The sequence below is a fragment of the Takifugu flavidus genome, chromosome 12, assembly GCF_003711565.1.
Source record: "Takifugu flavidus isolate HTHZ2018 chromosome 12, ASM371156v2, whole genome shotgun sequence".
NCBI classification, from domain to species: Eukaryota; Metazoa; Chordata; class Actinopteri; order Tetraodontiformes; family Tetraodontidae; genus Takifugu; species Takifugu flavidus.
In genome coordinates, this window is record NC_079531.1 from 5,281,032 (window position 1) to 5,299,008 (window position 17,977).

A 17,977-nucleotide genomic window follows, 5' to 3' on the forward strand; every position below is an offset into this window, starting at 1 on the left:
TTTTGACTGTTTATTATTTCCAGGCTTAGTGAGAAACCTCAGACAGACTGACTCCTCAGACAGCGGCTGAGCAGGAGCTGAAATGCTATCCTCTGCTCAGATTTGCTTTGTATATTTCAGGTGGCTTAAAAAGATTAAGGGATCAGTTTGAGATTTTTCTCCCCCCCTTCCCTCGTCGCGTTATCCTCTTCGAACTTTGTCAAACCCTCCGCCGTCAGTCCACACCTCTCACCCGCACGGATACGCCAGCTGGAAAGTCGAGAGGGAGCGATAGCGGAAGGCCGGCGCCGTGAGAGGATTAAGAAGATGAAGGAAGGAAGTGGGGAATTTTTGAGCCTTCGACTCAATCGCTTCCTGGGAATTGACAATAGCAGAAAGTCGGAAATTTATTATGGCGAAAGATGAGCGCTCATTGTCTGAAATCATCTCCGCAGCATCTGCTGGTCCCTTCCGTTTGTTAATATGATCAGCACTCTGCTTCGTAATCATCACGATGGCACTGAGAGATCCTGAGCTCTGGGTAAAAACGTCTTCCCGAGTGGGGCCTTTCAAACATCTGTGGTTGTGAGATACTGCGGGGAGCTGAAGTGAAGCTCTATTGGCTCAAGAGCTTCTTGTAAACCACAAACACACGTCCGTGAGATGCGCCCAGCACAAGAGGGCCGCCCAGAATTTAATGCTACAAATGACAACAACATGAGCAATTTAACACAATCAAGCTAATTGGGATTATACACAAGTTAGTACCTGACACTGCTCCACAGGAAAGAAGAGTTCATAAGAGAAACAATTTGATCCAGCAGTGACTTTTTGATACATGGAGGCACACACACACACACACACACACACACACACACACACACACCACACACACACACACACACACACACATTTCCGGTTTGTTGGTAAGTTGCGTGAAGACAAGTCGATGAGCATTCATGTACGTCTGTACGAGGCATTGAAGCGGAGCGAAACACACTAATTTGTTTCGGGGGACCCCCGAGGAACGATTTTTCCGATGGCTTCAACCAAAAAGGAAATTCCCTGTATATTGCCCATCACTGTGGCCACCACCTTGTAGGGACAGTGAGTCCGGTAGAGTATCAATTCCACTCCGTGCTGCAGAAAAGCAGCAAATATCTGCGTGCATGTAACATTTTAGGGAGATTCGATGTGTTTATTTAAATTACGAGGTGGATTTGAGTAAGCGAGGCGATGAAAAGTGGAACCGCTGAGCACTCTACAGCACCCACCAACAGCGGGTCACGTGGAAAGCAAAATTAAAGCAGGAAAAAAAGAGGAAAAAACGGTCCAACCGCCAAGTAACCCCAAAGGAGAGCGGAAGTAGCTAAAGCTGCAGTTGTATCGTTCGCTAGCCCCCAGTAACGTGTGACCCCAGCATTGTCTCTGCGCTCTTCATCTGCTGGAAATTCAGCCTTTCCATCTCAGGGCTGCTCTGACGGATCATCCCATGTGCCCACTCCATGGCCGACTGGTTTACACAGAAAAGGGAAAGATAGCCAAGGCGAAGACAGATGTACTGATACCGAAGCGGCGACAGTGATGGAGGGTGGATCCATAAAGGCGCGCTCACCACGGCTGCTGTTTAGGCTACAGCAAAGCACGTTTTAGGTGCAGAGGCGGCGACGCAATCTGACTGTTCAAACAAAGATTTGAGGCTGGTGTTTTCTCACCCATGCTGCAAACATCCAGACTTATTTAGCGATAGCGTGGACACAACAGTGCCCGGTCGCGGCGTTTGTGTACACGCTCGTGTCCTACGAATAAAGATATCAGCCGCCGGCAGACCGGACGTGAACCCAAAGGCCATCACGACATCTACACCTGTCTACACCTCATTATCATGGTAATTACAGCCGCCACCTTGTCTCGCTCTGAGATTAAACTTCGACTCGCTTCCAGCGCCCCTCGGCGACGCCGTTTGCACCTCCGCGCATTTGTGAATGGCAGATCTGACACAGCATGTGTCGTGCCGATGAATCAGCGCGTTATTTTAGGTGCAAACACAAATTTGGAATTCACGGGAGAACTTCTGCGCCGTGGCTGCCAACACCGATGCATCTCTGCCTCGCCGCCGCACTCCGGGAGATGTCGGCATACTAAGCACCTCTGGCTCACCGGTGAAATCTATACTTTGAAGTTGTTTGTCTCGAATTAAATGATTTTCTGCCGGGCGCTATACGACGAGGGCCATAGATGCACATGTGAAAAACTTTGGACTCGTCAGGAAGCATTGATAAAAACCAAGTGTCGACGGCGTGTTACAAATTAGCGATGGGGGAAACCATTCTCCAGGCCGCTAAATCCATATTGACGCTTCTGGATCACCTCAAGGAGGACAGGCCTAAGACAATGTAGACATTTTGCTCCGGGGAAAAAACTGGTAAGGATGTGGGATTAAATAGGCCCCGTCGCTGCAGGGGTCTATCTACACTGTTTAAACAACAATAATCGATCGGATGGCAGCAAGAAAAAAAGCATGTTGACTTTCTCTGCTCCTGAGACGCGCAGTAGAGACGCTCACTCGTGCACGCTAAACAGTTGCCTTTTCACAAGGGAGGCTACCTTTAGGCGAAATAAACTGAGCAGCGAGGGTCTCGCAGACCCCACGGAGCACGCATATGTGTTTGTTCTCACGATGTGAGGCAGGCAGCCTCTGTAAAATGGTGTCCGGGAGGCTCCGGGGTGTCACCGTAGGGGGCCTCGGCAAAAATGAAGAGCATTTTAATTTCACTATTATTTGACTCCAGTGATAACAGCACAGTGGGGGCATGTATCACCCTGTTATCTATTCTCATTAGAGGCTTTTACCCTCTGCTGTCACTGAAGCCAAGAGAGGCATCACGGGACCCCCACAAGATAAGAGCGTACTGAGGGTGAGATGATTTCAAAAGTTGAAACAGCGCTCCCCTTTTCATCCCATATGAAGTGCCAAAGGTCTTAGAATTGTGCAGCGGGGGGTAGAGTAACCCTGTGAACCGCGGTTCGGTCCATCACATTCAGATACTGTCACGCAGCCAATAATAATGCTCCAGCAGAGATAGCCTGGTGACCCGGGTACAATTCATAAACTGCAGTGCGGCATCAGCTGGATTAATCTCGCAGTCTTCCCGCTGTATTCCGATGAATATTTAAGTACCGCAAACCCTCCGCGTCTGCTGGGCAAATTAAAGATGCGCTCCAAATGACGCATCGTGGAATGTGTGCACATTTGCAGGTCGATACGAACCGTGATTAGGAATTTGAACATTTCTTTGATGATCGTTCAGAGACGCAAGCTTCGGCAGCAGGAAATCAGCATTACGCGTGTTATCGCACTTCAGTGATCAGGGTTTTCGTGTTTGTTTAATAATAAATAATAAATAAGTCTTACTCACCCCATTTGAACATTTTGTAGATCTAAGTGTATTTCGTCCTCCTTCCTCTGAGAATCATGTATTCTTATATTCCAGACTTCCAACTTGAGCGCTTCAGTTTTGAAGTTGATCCGGAGCTGCTGTTAGTTTTTTTTTCTGTTTTCGGTCCGTGGTGTGTCAGTTGTCACTTCTTGGGTTTTTGCATCCGATCCACTCGAGTCGCGTTCAACACAGACACCGAACAAGAACCTCCGCTCAGTTTTGCACAAAGTGCCGCGCACCTCGCAGCCACGCCGAGCGGGGAAGCGATGCTGCAATCTTGTCGAAGCAAACGCGCAAAAATCATCTCCTTAGTCCGAAATGGTGATAACTCCCGCACGCAAGTCCGACCCGAGCCCGGCTGGTCAGACGCTTCTGCGCGTTAATGACAGTATGGGCTGCACATCGGTCCTGGTAGGCAAGGCGATGTTGCGCACAATCACCCCAAAAAGAGAGTGAAAAAGATATAAACCGCAGATGTTTAGGCTACATTCAGGTGACTATTCATTTCTTTTTTTCCTTTTTGGGTTTCGGAGCCTTTCAAAATCGCATCGTATTCGTTAATATCTCTAATTAACATAAGTTATTTGGATTCACGTTCCTCCTCTGATGTAGGATTAGAAACGCGGACTCCTCAAATCCTCCTTAATAATGTTGACTTTGAAGCTTTCGGTTCCCTTTAAATCCCCCCTTTTTCCTGCACTCCGCTCCTTTCGCAATTGTTACATTTCTGTGATCTTGTCTGAGGAGATCTCTCTGCTTTCCACCTATAGATCAGAGCTGCGTTCGTGCACTTGGTGATGGAGAAAGTACGCTGCAGGCAACTCAAGGGCGTAGATTTGCTTTGGAAAAGTGGCGGGGACGTTTGTTTGAGGAGACCTGAATGAAGGCGCGCCGCGTCGCGGTGCTCGACACGCCTACTACATGAGACACATGTCGCAAAGCAATTTACATCAGTCTTATCAGCTGGAGCTGTCAAAATAAATCACCCAATCGAGGCATCATGTTCTGTCACAGTTAGTGAGGTAGGGTATTTTCATCATAATGATTAACGCCATTCAAGAAAACAAGAAGCATTAAAATCTGTGACGTGGATTGATCTGACAAAATTAGAGAGCTTTGGCTCACATCCTGCTTCCTTCACCTCTGCAGACTACACATTTCTGCTCCATTTTGTTTTGATTAAGGAGGCTGTAACCACCGCAATCAACAGTATTAAATCGGTAAAAATCAGTATATTTTCTTTAAGAATTCTTATTGACCTAAATACAAAATCTTTACCTCGTCTAGAGTGAGACTTCCCGGATTCTCACACTTTTAATGACACTTATTTTTCTTACTTTTTTATTGCGCAACGTGTTCCTTCGTATTCTACGTACCAATATATTGATATTTTGCTTTGTCATACTCCTTATTAACACTGCGGCAGTCATAGATCGCAGCTCGAGCTGTCAAGTTTTTAAGAGGTATTTTGGCTGTTTTGGTTTGCGATTTTTAACTCATTTCCATTTTAATCCCGTCCATGCTTATGCATATCGATTAGATCGGTGCTCGGCTTCTCTCCCCTGAAGTCTGCAGTTGATTAGTTTTCACTTCTCTTCCCCACATGTTTGGAGTTGAAGTGCCGAAACATGGCGGCGCCCTCGACTGATGTCCAAATTGTTCCTGCCAAGAAGCCTACAGGTAAACGTTCAACCCCATAGTTTAATAATCTCTTGCAGCCATATGATTTTGTCGCTTTATGGAGCGGCATTATTTAGCCATTAACGACAACGTTAGCTGAAATTCAGGTTTAGCTGAGCTAGCCCAGTCACACCACCATTGTTTTGGCGTTGACAAGCTGTCAAACTCCATTTAAGAAATTGTTAAGGACTTAACTATTAGTGATTGCAGTCAGACACCTTGGGAAGTATGAGAGTAACCTGGGATTTTTCACTGAATTCAGCGACGCACTCGCTAAAGTTAGGTGTTTATTTAGGGAGAACATTTTTTATGTCATCACTAAAACAGCACAAGCAACAGATAAATCACTGCTGATCACGCTGTTTTCTTTATGGATTATAATTTATTTATATAAGTTTTAAATGTTATGATCTAGCTGTGTGTATTTATTCAACTCAGATTCTAACTTAGATCTTTTGTTAAAAATAGGAAAACTATACATTTGTAAGTACTGTATAGCAAATATTGAAACTCTTGGCCTTGTTCTGATCGGCGTCCTATTTTTGTGGTTGACCACCTGAGAAAATGGATTTTATTTAAAGATGTTTCAGGGTCTGGGAAAATAATAGTTTAACTAACAGTTCTATGTTCTTAATTGATGAATTATTTAACGATGGAAACAATAATTGAAGGTTGCTATATGTGTCATAGCGTCACCTTGATGAAAGTGAAAAGATGGATGCATGCGCACATCTTTAAAAAACAGTTTTTCTCTGAAACAAATTGTGATTAAAATAGTTTTGTCTTTATGGCACAATATGAGATTTTCCCAGCCAAAAGATAACCTTAGCCAAATCTCCATAAAAGCTGTCAGCATTTTCTAGAAAATGTAAAAAGTTAGACATTTCTTTAGGGACAGACTTGTCATGTCCATTTTGGTGATGACTTCTTTAAGCTAAAGTTTAAGGGCTGCTTTATAGGTTTTACACTTTCACACTTTGTTGGAATCTTTAAAAAACTTACATTTGGCCCATCCCTGTGGAGGTGGGAGAGATATTTGGACAGTTTGAAAGATCAAACTGACATGCCTGAACTTTATAGTCCGTCTCCACATTCTGTAGAACATACCTGAAGCTCATTATAAAGCAGGAGTCCAGCATCATTCAGCACCAAGTGATGTACAGACAGATTCTACTGAACGCCTTCACCTCTGAACATGCCGTTACAGTTGTTCCTTTGACGTGACCTTCCTGCTTCCTGTGTTCATTTGCGAAAAGCTCAATCAATCATTTCACTTCCTGTCCAGTTCGCGGACCGCGCCGGGTAGCCAATCAAATCCCGGATGAAATCCTGCAGGACCCGGAGTTACAGGAGGCGATCAAAGCTCTGCCTGCAAATTACAACTTTGAGATCCACAAGACGGTTTGGCGGGTGAGACAAGCCAACTCTAAGCGAGGTGAGTGAGGTCTCATTCCAATATCACTGAATATCAAGCATCCCGATCACTGTGTGACTGATTTCAAGTTTGAGACACGTGTTTATTATGTTTTATACAAAATCCACACTAGTTTTATGCAATTTTTTAACTACAAAACTTGTCGACTCAGTAATGGGTTGGGGTAAGGAGTTGAGGACCTGAGGACATTGAGGTGTGGTTGAGGTGTATTTGCTGCTTTAAGGGTAGAATGATGACTACTGTTATATTTACAGTATTTCACTACATTCCCTGTCCCAGCCGATATGCTCAGTGTTGTCCTTCACCCCGACCCCCCCATCCCCGTCCCCACCACCACCACCAACCGATGTAATGAGATTTGTGCCCTTGGCTGTAATCAAATGTCAGCCACCAGCCCGAAAGGAAAAAAATAAGTCCTTCGCTAATTTAAATGTCAAAGTGTGTAGTTGTTCAGTCATTCTTGTCCTGGGTGGACCTATGCAGATGGCATGACGATTGAATGTGTCTGTGTGGAATGGGAGCCTTGCTGTCTTTCTGTTGACTTCTTTCTTTTAAAATATCAGAGCTTTTCCGTCTCTCACTGTCACTTCAGCAACACAACTCACCTGCTGCTGCACTGTTTCGCACCTCTCCTTTCTGTCCATCTGCTCTGTCATTTCATTTGCCTGAAGTTATAAATAGTGGGACGGTTTTTCTTTGTATGTGTGTGTGTGTGTGTGTGTGTGTTTGCCCTTTTCTTTGAGTCTGCACTGATTGCAGCTCTTTCGACGTGCTGCTCAGCTCTGACCTTCAGAGGAGCAGCCTGCTGCAGCCCGTCTCCCGTCTTGATTACCGTCACAAGTTCTCCTTAGAAAATACAATGGAGCTAATTAAATTTGATGATAAGAACTAACTTAATCCTTGTATTTTCGCAGAGGTTCTTCCTTTGAAAGCTTTTGATGATTGGTAAATACTTTATTTTTAATCAGATTGATGATGATGGGGGGGGGGAATGAGGGGGAAAAATTGTCATTCTCCTCTACTTTTAACTGCATATTGTCCATAGTTTGGTTAAAAAAATCTTTTTGAGTAAAAGAAAAGCTTTATGTTTTTTGCTCAGAAAGCTGATTGTTAGGTTTCATGGATATAGTTTCCTGTTTGTTTTCCTTCCTGGGTTATTAAGATTTTGTCTGGACAGTTTCTGCAGACTTTCACACCACTGCTAATCCTATTTCTTGTAGAATTAGATAAGATTGAGATGGTAATAAAGCTAATGAGACCATTACAGTCTATAATTATTTTATGGTTGTATTGACCAAAATTAAATGTGTTGTTTTTACCTAAATTCAGACAATTAAAAGGCTACAAAAATTAGCTTTCTCTTTAGATGTTCCTCTGACCTTCTGCACTTCTAAAGCTTTTAGTTTCTGTACTTTTTCATTTCCACAACCACATACACGAAGAGGCAATTGGTTAAAATAGAGATACGGGACATTTACGCGATGGTTGAGCTGTAAATTTCCAGAAACCTCAATCTTAAATCTAATTGTACATATCCAGCCACAGAGAACTGTCTCCATTAAACATGTATTGAAGCTAACTAAAACTAAACTGCAGTACCGGTACTTTCTTTCTGGTGAGCTGAAAACTAGATTTCTAGCACTTCAGAATAACGAACCATCCATTTTTTATATCTCTTGCAGCTCTTCCTTCTCTTTGATTTGCTCAAGTGTTCCCACCTAGAATCTGCTGGTTGTTTGTTTAAACTGATGACTGACAGTTCAGACTGTGAGATCTCTCCCACAAAGGAACAACCCTTCATTTCTTAAACTTTTGCAACCTTCATCAGTGAAGTATTCTGTTTTTAATGCGACTTGGAGATGTCGAGCTAGAATGGATTCCACCGGGACTCCTTTAGCTTGTTTCAATGGTTCGTTGAAGAGATTAAGACAATTTTGGAGCCCACAACCCAAGTGCTGGCTGGAGGACCTTGTTCTGATTACAATTGATTTAGACGCGCTATTCAGTGAAAATATCGCATCCCTTCCCTCCGCGTGCGTCAGCAACAGATGGAGAAGTTTCTCACTTCCGTCAGCCGCAGCAGCGGTGTGCTCCGACACCTTATTCTGTTAATAAACTTGCCCTTTTCTGGGTAATGACCTGTCTCTCACTGTCTGCACGAGTGCTCGGTGATCCCCTAACCTTTCATCAGTAGGAAACGCTTGTGCTCCCCACATCTATCACTCCATCTCATGACCATCCTCGCTAGCCTTTTGTCCGACTCCTATCTCATTGCTTGGTGCTTTCTGGCGCTGCTGTCTCAGAATGGTTTCAGACTCAGCCATGTGTAAATATGTCTGCTGCATGGACTGTCCACGAATTCCGAGGGTTCACAACAGCATCGATTTTTATTTTTTCGACTTAAGGTGTGATTCAATTTGACTGAGAGAAAACGTCACCATCGATCGAAGCCCATGCCCACGTTTGTCTCTGTCCACAAAAGATTGATTTGATTTTTGTCCGTTTCATTTCTGTGTCGTTAATAGCATTGATCAAGGGCAAAAACATTCAATTTTTCCTGCAACAGAGAAACTACAAGCTTTGTCTTCTGGTTTTCTGCTTTTGTTTATCCAAATTGCATCTCCTCGAGCACCCTAAAAGCTGCTTTGCACCCTTTCACAATTCACACATCCATGCAAGGAGTCATTCGCTTATAGAAGTGTTATTTTTCTCGCTTCTTGTGATGTTTTCTTTTCCCGGGCTAGGTTTTGTGTTGCCAGTTTAACTTACAACATATATTCACCATTAATTACCTGCAGGATAAGATCACAAGTGTTTTTTGTGTCAATATGATGCTCATACACAATGTTAATACTGAATATGTGTACCCTAATCTAAAGTGTGTGGAGATCATAATGTCCAATGCATAGACAGTAATTATGGACTTATCCCTGGTGAAAGCTTGGATAATGGTGTAATAAGTGTTACCAGCTTGGTAACTGCTTGGAAAGAAGAACTCTTAATGCAGTGCTGCCACCGTATCCTCTCAAGGAGGGCCAGTGCTTGATTTTGATTTGAAAGCAGTAGCATCACTTTTTCCATGTTGAATTTTCATCTTTGAACTCTGGGGATCTCTCTCCCTCTCTCTGTTCTTCAATTACAGAGAGAAAGTCCTCTCACAGCTGGTGACAGGCATGTGGACAGACAGAATAAAGAGAGTTTAATGTCTCTGTACAAGCCACGAGCTGTAGAGCCAGACCTCTGGTGATTGGTTTGGACTATATTTCCAACAGTCTGTCACTTGCTAAAATGAGCCAACAGTACTGCAGTGGCAGATGGGAAATTGCCAAGAAATGTAACTTTCAGCTGTCGGCAGAGCACTGCGGAGCAGTGGCGGGGCCTACAGTATGTGTGGTCAGTCATATTGTCCAGGATTTATTAAATAACATATTTCAGTCACTTCCATGTAACTTCCGCTGCTGTCTTTCTCCCTTCAGTGGCTCTGCAGCTTCCAGAAGGCCTACAGATGTTCGCCTGTGTCATCGCTGACATCATTGAAAGGTACAGTGAGTGAAAGAGCAACTTTTCTTCACAAAGCACCTCAGAGTGTGGGAGTGTGCAGCAGGTACAGACGGAGAACCAGAGCTTCTCCTAATTCTCTGCCTTTGGCTCAAACCGAGAATCCGCAGCAGCGAGAGACGATTACGGTGTTTTGAGAGGGAGCGGTTATCTCATTTTCTTTGCTCTTTGCATGAGGGAAGAGATATCACTCCTGTTAATTACGTCTCATTTGATTCCGCATGTGCTCTATTAAACACGGGTGCTCGATCCCTTTTTGTTCTACAGAGAGACTCGTTGCAGCGTTCGTCTTCTCCAAAGCTAATGGCTTGTCTCTGTAATACACTGTGGTTTGAACCGCGTGCTAGAAGAAAAAAAAAAAGATTCTGGATGTGGAGTTTTTGGAAGCGAAGCTTCAGCTGAAGTTCAAGTATTTTGGCTTTTGTATTATTTTCACCTTCAGTTGACTGTTTTTCACACCGTGGGAGGATTTTGTTTTCCTTCATGAAATGCTCTTAAATTCTTGGGAAATGATTTTTAATAATTCCTCATCTGATGAAGAATAGTCAAATAATAGCCTCTCAAGATAGGAGGAAAAAATCGGCCTGTCTTGCTCCCTCTTTCTTCTCCTTGTTACCAGTATTTTCACCAGCAGTGTGAAGCCTCCATAATCTCTTGATCTCTCTGTCAGTCTCTTTACAGTCATTCCTTTTTTTTTATAATCACAACAAGATGATGGAGGGGAGTCTTGATGAGGTCTGGTCTTATCTTGGTCCTGCTATCAGTTTTGGCCATTTGCTGCAAAGCTCTTTAAACCGCACGCCATCACACTTCCCATTTCTGTCTTCGACTTGTCCATCACAGAGTCGACCTAATCAGCCGCATCTCGGCTAACGACAGCAATTAGCGAACGCTAATTGGTTGCCTCACCACCATCTTTGCCCTCTAATGCTCATTTTGCTTTATTTTTTTTATTTTTTTTTTTTTTCAAATTCTTCATTACCCACGTGTTGTCCCCCATTGCTTGCAGCAGAGAGGATGTTTCCCTTCATTAGGTCCTGCTAGATTGCTTTGCTGGAGCTATTTCACCGCTGACAGAAATGTTGGGAACCGATAATCTGCAGACTTTGTCTCATAGCCACAGCAGAGCGCAACGAGGTGAGACGAAGAGCCGATGGACAGAAAGGTCATGTGTTTTACAGAAACAGAGTTTAGGTTATCTTCTCTTTTGGATTAAGATTATTTCTAGTGTACTAAGTGTATTCGTCTACAATGTCTCAATACAGGTCAGTGAATAAACAAAAGCAGCCAATTTGTGTTGGGATTAGGCAACCCCTTGTTAAATTCTTTGGTTGCTTTTTTTTTTTAACCCTGCTAATGGTCAGCATCCCATAAATGTGCTGTAAATGTAGCTTTAACTTTATATTAAAACAAATGTTGCCACAGCTAAATGACATTTACGAGCTCTGTAAAAAGGATTATTTATTCTACCCTTACACCCATCCATTATTTAAATGTTGCTTATTTTTAATCGGGGTCAGTATTTAATTCATCTTCAGACCAACTTATCGAAAAGAAACCCAAGAAAATTCAGGGGAACAAAAGCACCGATTCAACATAAGTAGGACATTCTATAACGACACACCCAGTCTGAGTTCATGCAGTTGTCATGGCAAAGTTCTCTCACCAGATGGGACTAATCATTGGAGAGAAACCAGGATTTTTTTTTTCTCCAAGCTTTTTAATCTACCAAAAACCGGGAAAACTCAAGTATTTCATGCACGATTTGTGAATTTGAGAGCAATTTGTTACTGCACCAAGCAAGTTAGTTGCTGAGGAGATTAAAATGTCACTGGTACATCCATCCTAATGTGGATGGAGCATGAGAACGCTGGGCTGAGACTGGAGAGGGTGATTGACAGTAACCTTTGGGTGTTTGGCTCAGCGGACGGTTGACCTCGTGTCACAGGAGCTTATGCTGAGGGTTATCGGAGATCTCGGAGGCTGGGTGGCTCATCCGTCACCATCACTGCCGTAGCACCTTAGACTCAGGAGACGGGGCTGAGGTCCACATCAAACTGGGGATAAAAGGACTGAGCTGGCTTCAGTGGAGGGAGCTTGAAAAAGACTTAAAGAGGAGAATTATGCCTGTGTACTCACAATGCGCACCCCACACACACGCTACAGACATGTTACTCTTAAGATGTAGCAAGACCTCAAATGATTGTGTCTGTCGCCCTAAAAGAACTGACATATCCACACTTTTAGGAATTCTCCATTGTTGTTTGTACCAGGCAGTTTCAGCCTTTGCTACCGTGACACACTACTTACGTGGATGATGTAGCTGTTTTCATCTGTCTCACACACACACACACACACACACACACACACACACACACACACACACACACACACACACACACACACACACACACACACACACACACACACACACACGCACACACTGTTAAAAAAGCAAGCACAATTAGGGAGTGCAGGATAACCTCTCTCACGCTCTTATATAACAGCAACTGGGTGATATTCCAGCAGATGTTGCAGGCTGAAAGCCTTAGTGCTCTCCGAAGGAAGACCTCTCGTTAGATTCCGTTGACTTCTGCCTGCAGTCCAAAAAAGACATGTAGACATGTGTAACCCAGTCCATTTATTCCCCATCTTGCTCGATTCTCTGCTTGCCATTTCATTCTTCACTCTCCCGGTGTTGTCATTGTGATGTGAATTCAAGATGGATGCAGGTAAACAAAGATGGTGGGAAGGAAAACAAAAGAATAAAGGGAAGAGGCAGTGATGCATACCTCGCCAGTGCAGCTGATGTTTTATCGTCTTTGATGCCGCGCCAGCTGTCTCGTTTGAGCTTTGAAAGATACTTTTATAAAGTTACTTCAGTCTTCACGGCTGCTGCTTTGGTGACAGCGGATGAATATGAAGAGAGGAGCAGACGGCGGGGTGTGTGGGACCGTCGCCATGTCCTAATCCCGAGGACAGCACCGGCATTAAGTGTAACATCTCTGTTCTCTTGGCACCAAAGCAAACCGTGAACCTCGACAGGGAGATGTTGGCCTTTAATCTAATCCATGGGCTCGCGCCACAGCTGTTGGTGGTCGAATTACAAATTTGCCACACAAAGCTGGCCACGGGGTTCCTCTGACTGCATGTAGACCAAGGTAGTTGTGGACAAAACGAGAAAACTCAATGCAGGTGTGCATCGTGTTTTCTTTGGCCTGTCGATTACTGGATTTAAGGATTTGTCTGTTTGGCTGGAATGGATCCTTCAACATTGTTGTAAGAGTAGAATTGACTCACAAAAACAACTATCGTCACCTTTCCACCAATATTTCCAGGAACCTTTAATACCCGGGTAAACAAGTTCCCGGAAATGTGTTCAGACAGCTGCTGACGTGTGGGGGGGTGGTAAAAGATCCTACAAGGAGCTCAAGATCTTGCTTAAGTTTCTTCAAATTATTTGGGAATTTGTTCTGCATTTGTTCTATATTTGTCAGCTATTTTCCCACTGACCCACGAGCTTCTTCCTTGGCATGTATACTTAGGAGCGGTTCCTGTCCATATTCTCCTCGCAGGTTCTTTTCTTCATTTTCCAAACATTTAAATCACAAACGAAGTGAAGCACATTGAAATGAGGTGAAGGCTGCCAGTGCATTCCAACAATCGGTGTAATTCAGGGCGTAGCTTCCCCCCTGGGAAGTTTCAGGGGACCCAGAGCCTCCTACTAGGTACTTTTTATGCAGACACCAGGGTACCTAGGTAAAATAAAGAGATGCATCCTTCAAACCCACCACAGGAACCTTTGAAATTACCCAGAAATAATAAACTGTTGAGTCATTACCGTGCTGCCTCACTCCAAATCCACCCTACTTACACCAAATATGGAGACCTTGGCCATTATTTAATGTTTGGAAACACAGGGTCCAACGATGAACGAGGAACAACCGAGGTTAGGAACAAAGTTCCTGATTAATTTGATGATGTTGTAATGGTTTGATATCAGATGTAATGGAACAAGAAGAGACCAGAGCCCCAGAGGTGGGATGTATATATAGGTGAGCTATGGGTGGTAGAGATCCACACTGATATTCCACCTGCGCTGGACTCCTTGACGTCACAAACATTCCTAGATTAGAACCCAACACCTCCGTCATTCACCGCTTGCATTATTGTCCCTATAAAATACCAGTTCCCAGATATCCTTGAGTCCTCTGCCTATTTATGATTAATATAGAAATGAGAGCAGGAAGGAAGCTTTCCTAAAAAAGGTCCTCATGGCTAAAAATAGAACAGTGACTAAGCCTGCAGAGATGACAAAACCAGCCCCGGCAGAGAATGTATACTGTGATTAGTCTGGGTTTTGCAATGCGTAGCAAGCAGAGATTGTCGTCTTAAATGGTGTTTATCGGTCACAGACGGAGGGCTGAGGGGGTAACATCTGATCACCGTCGTCGGCTGCTATTAATATGCGAAAAGAACCTTTTTCACTAAAGAAATAGTCATTTTGTCTGCTTGTTTTGAGCTTGCCAGCAGTTTCTCCAATTGTGACAGCATTTACGCTAACGGTCTGAACTAAAACAGCACTTCTGGCGTCATTCTCGCAGTATTATAGCCAACTTGAATACGTGCGCTCCAATTTGGCTACAAGAATTCACCTGATTTGGCATTATCTCTCCCTAAAGGCAGTTCACACTTTCCCTCTTTTGTTTGGCCTCCAAATCACATCTTCCCCTTTGTCAACTTGTTAAAGCTTGTTACCAAGGCCTCAGAGCAGCCACACCTGCCTCAGGTAGGAGTCAGCTGTGTGGCTGCAGAGGGACTGTAAAGGTTCTACTACAGCAGCACCACATTTGGATGGTTTTCTTGTATTTTTTTTATCCACCCTGACGTGCCAGATATACGTCACACTGGAGCGTTGCTGAAAAAGTAGCTTAAACACATGCAAAGTTAGCACAAGAAGTTAGCTTCAAGTTAGCCCCGTTAACCCCAAGTGTCGGGACGACACCAGAGCAAAGAAGATAAGCCTGCGAATAACAGAAATGGTCTCCAGAGATCCGCTCCCAATAAGCCTGGTGGAAGGAGAAAGCTTCTGCAGTCTAATGGAGTTCATAAAGGTAAATAAAGTACTTGAGCACTGAAATGAGTGAAAATGCCCAGATTTAATTGGAATAACTCCCAGCCTATGGGAAGGATTGGGGGAATATTACTGCTGGCGGGAAAAGTTTCCTGATATCTTTATCCCTCCTTTGTAAGCCTTCACAGGTTGACGCTTTGCAGATTTACTAAAATAGGCTGATGCCTTGTTCATGGACATCCACAGAATGGGATATATGTTCACGATTGTTGAGAAGACACCAATAGAAGTGTTTTCCGACTTTCCACACGGAAGGACGGTGAGGCTGTAGTTCAGATTTTTAATCGTCTCTTTTAAAAAAATGTATATTTCTACAAAGAAAGACCACAGAGTTGAGCACCGGAGGTATGGCTGCCAGGAAAAGAGCAGGACTCAGTCAGGGCCGATCAGGAGAGAGTGCTGGCGAGGAGGCAGGCAGCGTCGTGCTCACAGTTCCATCTTTCCGGAGGTGGTTGTGCATGCGTGAGTCAACCACGCGTGTGCTGAAGACTCGCCTCGCGAACCTGCGCTTTTATGGGTCGCAGTTTCCTTTCTCTGTTCGTCGTGCCTCAGAAAAAAAACAAACTGTCAACCCGTCCACGAGATGGCTCAGCCCGCGTCAGACGAGCCCACGGCCTCGCGGAGTAAATGTCAGCTCCGCCATTGGCAGGAAGCCCGGTACAGGCCTCCGACACCCCGTCTCCCTCACGCGCCGTCACCACGCGGCCCCCACAGCGCAGCCGAGCTCTCACAACAGATCCAGATAAGCGAACAAGCGATTGTCTGCGGGGCCGTGCCTTTGCATGAAATGAAAACCCTCGGATTTGCTCATGTTTTCCTTTTCTCCGTGATGTCCCTTCTGCCGTGCACAGATACAGAGACCTGCTAGCAGTGAAAACGGCAGGTGGGAAAGATTCCCCCTCCCAACTTTGAATCTGTTTGAACTTGAGCGTTAGGCCGCATCATTTCTGTGCCATTTACATAAAATCGGCAAGTAAATTCGGGCTCAGCCAGCTCTCGATCCGTCTTTCGTGTTCAGTTTTCTCCACGCCGTCTTTGCTCTTCATATCCCGATTCATGTGTTGGGGATAAGGGGTAGCGAGGGGGGGAGGAGTCCCAGGGAGATCTCATGGTTATATGAGGGAGCTTCACCTGAGCCGATGCCGGCCGCCTCTCGGCGATAAGCTGACAGAGATGCTGTCACAGGTGAATTTAATTTTAGGATCAGGAATTGCTCCGGGAGGCTGTGAAGTGAGCGCCCCCACACCTTCACCCCGTTCACCTTGCAGTCGGAGGAAACGCAGAGATATCCAAACGGTTCCGTCTTCCCTAATCACAGCTCATCTAAGGGGACATGTACGGGCCGAGTGGACGTCCTAATACATGCTGGCAGCGTGTAATGTGATGTGTCGGGAGATAGCACCGCGCTGGCGTCAGGGGCTGCAATGAAAGTACAATTCCCAGATACGGAGAGGCTTCGGCTGCGTTATTTACGCGGGATTTGACTTTTGATGTCAAATTAAGAGTAATGGTAGAAAATTAAAGCTTTCTGCGTAATACTTTTGTTTTTATAAAGCAGTCACGTACACAATCCTGTCGGCAGTGCTGAGCGATAGAGGCTTTTTTGTGCACGGCCTATCCTGCAACTGAGCTCACTCGAGCCTGCGCATTCATGCTGGGACCTCTGGAATCTGTACATCCTGCAAAGAATTAACAGAAAAATGTTTTTCAGGCACTCTGCCAGCAGTCGAAGGACACGCATGACAGGTTGGCACATTGCTCTAATGGGAAAGAGAACAAACACGGTGCGAAAGCTTTGAATTTGAACTACAACACTTTAGTTTCCCAACAGCCAGCGATATGAATAAACGTTCAGCCACGGACCTGCCCCCGCAAGCTCCATCAAAAAACAATAATGAATAACACCGACGATGACAGGGGGGCGAGGAGAGAGTGGCAGGGAATGGAGAGAGGCCTCGGGGGCTGAAAGACGGCGAGATTACATCAAACATGCAGGGAAATAATTTCCATTGACGGCAGTTTGGTATCGATGCTAGTTTAAATCAAGTTTACGGGAGTGTTTCCGTTTAAAGTTGGATTATTATCGCGGTTTGATGAGCGTACATTAAGCGGGAGAGAATAAAGGAAGAATTAAACGTCTCAAACCCGGGCTCGAAGAGAGCTTTGTTCCTCTATTCTTGTCGCGGCTCAATCCCACTTAATACCTCCGTTATCTGTCCTCTCTGGTCCCTTATCTCACTTCCTGTCTTTACACACTCGCTGATCAGATAAGCGCAGCATCAGACTTGATTTAGGCATCCATGTTTTTTGTTAGAGACGCGGCGATTAGATCGCTTCCTGGTCGTAGGACCGGCTCCCTGTGCTCACCTCCTGCAGCAGCATCAGTACAGCTGCAGTTTTTGCCCTGTTGCTGTTTTGTTTAGCAACTTGGATCGCGGCCCTTTTAGCATGCCCCCGCAATGGCGTGCATTTGTTGGGTCTATCTTGATAAAGCCGCTGGCTTTTCTGTAATGACCTAGGGCTCAGGCTTTTGAATAACTGCCATGACAAATAGATGAGACGCTCGCACAAATAACACTAATGATCTTGTTTTTTTTGGTGTGTGTGTGTGTGGGGGGGGGGGTTAAAGGATTATCTAACGCATTAGCCAAAACATCTGTCTGAGCATCAGCGCCTCGTGTCTCCCCGTGCACGCGCTCCTGGCAGATGTTCAGCTGCTGCAGTTAAACTGTCATATTTTACAGGAGGGTT

At 44.7% G+C, this 17,977-nt stretch overlaps 2 protein-coding genes across 3 annotated transcripts in view; one reads left to right on the forward strand and one right to left on the reverse strand.

Moving 5' to 3' along the window:
* The window catches only part of rtn4rl1b (reticulon 4 receptor-like 1b), an 83,323-nt gene extending 79,119 nt beyond the window's left edge, over positions 1–4,204 (reverse strand). Inside the window, exon 1 of the mRNA XM_057049251.1 lies at positions 3,399–4,204. Coding sequence (XP_056905231.1) covers positions 3,399–3,411 — 13 coding nt within the window. The 5' untranslated portion in view covers positions 3,412–4,204. The remainder of the gene's footprint in view (positions 1–3,398) is intronic.
* Positions 4,205–4,302: 98 nt separating this feature from the next.
* Positions 4,303–17,977, forward strand: part of dph1 (diphthamide biosynthesis 1) — a 34,525-nt gene continuing 20,850 nt past the window's right edge. The window contains exons 1-4 of one of the 2 annotated variants that reach the window (XM_057049253.1): positions 4,303–4,441; positions 5,033–5,099; positions 6,385–6,534; positions 10,011–10,074. In XM_057049253.1, coding sequence (XP_056905233.1) covers positions 5,048–5,099; positions 6,385–6,534; positions 10,011–10,074 — 266 coding nt within the window. In that variant the 5' untranslated portion in view covers positions 4,303–4,441; positions 5,033–5,047. Of the gene's footprint in view, positions 4,442–4,513; positions 4,640–5,032; positions 5,100–6,384; positions 6,535–10,010; positions 10,075–17,977 lie in introns of those variants that run through there. The other variant, XM_057049252.1, reaches the window with a different exon arrangement.